Raw genomic sequence first — 4,427 nt, 5'->3', positions numbered from 1 at the left:
TAGTCACTATAAGTCATAACATCAACCAAACCGTTGCCACATCAAAGGTCTGTAAGTTATAATCGATTATACATACTATACAATAATGGTGACATAAGTTATAACATTAACTAGAAATTGGAAACAATAAAACATGGCAAACTTCATATAGTTAGGCGACTTACCCTTTTTAAGAATATTGAACATGTAAGTAGTAGCCAAGAACAAATAGAACCAAACTTGAATAGTGTCTTGTTAAAATGCATCTTGAACAGGATGTAGGAAGCAGCATACAGATATAGCTGGGTTATAGTGCAGATGAATGAGCTTATGATAAACACTTAGTCTCATGGTATCCTAATAAGCCAATAAAGCAATCCAAGTGTTCAGCAGGTTCATTACTTATCGAACAAACACAAATAAGCCAATAAGCTGAAATATTACGCAAGACCATACAACCTAAACAGCAAACCAGTCAGATCAACATCCAATCCATATCATCCTAATTAAGCCAAATATGGCATAACAAACTCACAACAAATAACACTACAACATCCATAAGTTATACATATTTCTTGCATTTGCTCTCTCGTTTCGGGACCCAACCAGAATACAGGTACCCAAAATCATTTACATAACAAAACATGTCTACGCTGGAAGACATATCTATCAGAACCACAAGGTTTAGAAATCAAATATCAGCTAACATACGCCTAAAGGTCTAAAGTGAGTCACTAGGATGCTTAATAATCCTCTGCAAAATCATAGTCCTTGCTCTTCTTACATCCCTTATACACTTATCCGAATGTTCACTCAAATCCTCAATTGTTTTCGCAAACACATTCATCGTGATCTTCATTTCATCCACCACCATCCCCACCGCCTCCTGTTCCTCTTCTGTTACCGCAAAATCAACATTTCCCATCATACCTTTCATTTCATCTCCCAATTTGTCAACAAGCGCCTTAATATTATCCAAATCTTTAATCACAATATAATTCCCAACCTGCATTGCACTAATCATCTCCCTCTGATCTCTAAACTCATGTTCGTACTTTTTCCACAACGAATTCACCCACTTCCCCATGGACCCTAATGGCACAGCAACCGCAGCAGCTAATGCTGTCACAAGCGGCGGTGCAGCCACCGCCGCCGCTACAACCGAACATATCAAAACAGTACTAAAAGTTGCCACAAATAACACATTACTCAATCTCCTCCATGTCTTCATTGATTTCAACTTTTTATCAACTTTCCCTTTTTGGGTTTGCAATTTTTTCAACATTGTAACTTGTTTTTTATAAACTTGTTGAAACAACTCAAAGAATTCGCCAGAAAACGGCCCGTCTAACGCCTTAAATTCTTTGAACTCCTCAAGAACAGTACTAGTAGTATTTGCTTCATATTTATTAATAACAATTTGTAAAAAAGATAAACTAGATCTAGCATTTTTCAAACAATTATTAAGTGAAGTACATAAATCAATAGTTAAAATACTAATATCAAAATAATCTTGAACCAATGAGAACAATTGGTCATTTTCCCATATATCTTTTTTACATTCAAGTATAACTTTAACAACTTCTTGGTTCATATCAAGTAAACTTCCGGTGACTTCCCGGAGGGAGTCAAGGGAAAGTGAACGGACCTCAACGCCGGCGGCGAGAGTGTTGATGACTCTGCTTGTTCGGTCTTGGAGTGCTGTGTCAAAAGATTGGAGCTCCGGATCCGACTGGCAAGCATCTTGGTATGAAGTTAGATCTGGGTTTAGCTCAGAATTTGACATTGATGACGATGATGACGATTTTGATGATAATGTTTTGGTTTTGTTTGAGTCTGTGCTAAGGAAACAACCCATAAATGTTTTCGGGTTTCAGAATGAAATTTGGTTTGGAGGAGTGTGGGGAGGAAAACCGGATCTTTTAGTCAAAGATTGTTGATTTCTTTTTCTTTTTGTTTTAGAATCATTAAAAGTCAAAAATTATGACATGAAGACAAATTTCGACTTCATCATCCATAATGACAAAAAAAATTTAAAAACTTTTTATTTTACCATTTAATTAATCCATCATCTTCGACCTCTTAAAAGATTATCTTCTCTAATAAAAAGTTTTTTCTAAATTTTTTTTATCATTAAACATGGAAAAAAGTTTTTGATTAGAAAGTTGAGGATTGTGAATCTATTCAACAAAAAACTATTCACTCCAATGATATCAACCTTTACAAAAACTTTTTCTTTCAAAAAAAAGCTTTTTTTCAACCCACCATTAAAGATGCTCTGAGTAGAAATATAGAATCGATTATTTATTTATTGTATTTGCCCAATATTTAATAGTTGAAAGTTGTATTTAATATTTAATGGTTTTTATCCAATTATCATTTTTGCAAGTTGTATTTAATAAATAAAATTTGAATATATATAATTTTATAGACAAAATGCAGTTTTGAAAATACAAATTACGATATACTTTTTTTAAAACGTGAATTTTAAACATAAAATATATCTTACAAATGTAGGGTCTATTTGGCGAGGGCTTTTAGGGACTTAAAAACCCTTAACTTTTAAAAACAAGCTTCTTTTAAAATTATAGCTCTGTTTGGTAATGCATAAGAAATCAAAAGTTCAAACCTCAAAAAGCTCCTAAAAGCCTCAAAAGGTCTTTAAAATAAAAGTTTGTAGGAAGAGAGTTGAAAAAAAAGCCCCAAGCCCTAACTACAGACCCAGCTCCAAGTATTTGTGTCAAACATACCCGTAATCCCCAACAAGCTCAAAATTATTGTCCTTATTTTAGGGGGTAGTTGGTTCACAAAAGCCTAAAAAAATGTCTTAGGAATTGAAATGTGAATTCCAACTTTTACAAGGTTTGATTGGACAAATTGATAAAATTAGAATCCAATAATTTCTATCAACTTTCTTAAACATGAAATTTAGAATTTCATCACAAAATCTGAATTCTAAAAGAATTCATATATTGCCCAGAAGACTTTTCCATATTGTTACTATTATTTTTATTATTGTTATTATTATATTAATATTAACATTTTAGAAAATGATTAATCCTACTAACCAAATAACATAATAATTTTTTTAATTATGAGATGATGACATGTGAAAAAATCAGGAGGCAAGATTAGAAAAGAAAATTAGTGGATACCACATGTTACCATCTTAATGTATTAGGATGATTTTATCATTTTCTATATTATAAACATAAATATAACAATAAGTTTTAACGTTATCATTATTTATTATTCATTAATGATATTATTAATACTATTATGAGTTATTGGAAAATCAAGCTTCCATCGAAGAGAAGCAAATGAAAAGTTTTCATAAAACTCTCATGAATCGATAATGAACATTTTGTACATGATAAAGAGCATTTTTACTATAATTTTGTTTTGATTTATGATTGTTATTTTTTAATTATGGTTTATGACATAAGCAAATTTTAATTTGATGAATCGAAACTTATTAGTGGCTGATAAACTATTATCACAGTTGTCTTTTTATAATAAGTATTAAATTAATTTAGTCTTGTGTCAAATACATGAGTCCTTTACGATATATTTAATATAATATTTAAATATATGTAATTAAAAAACCCTATAAATTGGAATGTGTATATATATATATATTTAAATAAAACGAATCGCTAACTTGAAATAGAAAGAAGCTTATAACAACAGTGTTTTTGCCAAAGAAGCTGCAAATTGCTAACTTCAAATATAAAGAATATAATTAAAATCAAAGTAAAATAATGTAATACCGAAACATTGATATAAATGTTTTATTTGTTTGTATATTAATATCATTTCAAAGCTTAATGGTGTAGCTGAGTTCTCGTTAGATAATTGCTTCCATAATCTAATAATTTATTTTTGTAATAATATTTATCTAATACATATATAGCTAGATATAAACAACTAAGTGAGAATATATAAAATCCATATGTGTTATATTTATCTAGATTATAATTAGGATTTTTGCTTAGTTGTAACTTTTTCAAATATTTTGTATTTTGTTCATGTCATGTAGATTATTAATCATTAAAGTAAATTTTGTGAATATCTCTTTGTAATCTTTCAATTTTTTTAATTTTTTATATTTAATATGTATATATAGTAATTTATTTAATCATTTTATTTTAATGTGACTTAAATTTTTAAGGGTCTTTTTGTTATTTGTCCATTATTTCATTTTGTGATATTATTTAAAGAATATTCCTAGTCAAATATATAATTTGGATTATATAATAAATACAAGCTTTTAAATTTTAAACTTAGTCAAGTAATAACTTAACTTACTATTTAAAGTGATAATTATAACGATTATACAAAATTATTCTAGCATTGATACTTATAAAACGTGTGAAACATGATAATGATAATGATGATGATTAATATATAGTTGCGTCTGTCATTTAGTTTTAGCTAAATGGTTGAAA

The 4,427-nt window shown here is 29.1% G+C and overlaps 1 protein-coding gene across 1 annotated transcript; it reads right to left on the bottom strand.

Annotated features, from left to right (window-relative positions):
* Positions 1 to 210: 210 nt before the first annotated feature.
* On the bottom strand, positions 211 to 1,923 carry LOC122605397 (UPF0496 protein At4g34320-like). Its single transcript, XM_043778343.1, has one exon. It carries the CDS (start codon positions 1,835 to 1,837, stop codon positions 701 to 703), a length of 1,137 nt encoding a protein of 378 aa, XP_043634278.1. The 5' UTR covers positions 1,838 to 1,923; the 3' UTR covers positions 211 to 700.
* Positions 1,924 to 4,427: the final 2,504 nt, after the last annotated feature.

The sequence above is a fragment of the Erigeron canadensis genome, chromosome 6 (genome assembly GCF_010389155.1).
Source record: "Erigeron canadensis isolate Cc75 chromosome 6, C_canadensis_v1, whole genome shotgun sequence".
Lineage (NCBI taxonomy): Eukaryota > Viridiplantae > Streptophyta > Magnoliopsida > Asterales > Asteraceae > Erigeron > Erigeron canadensis.
This window is presented reverse-complemented; position numbering and strand designations above follow the sequence as displayed.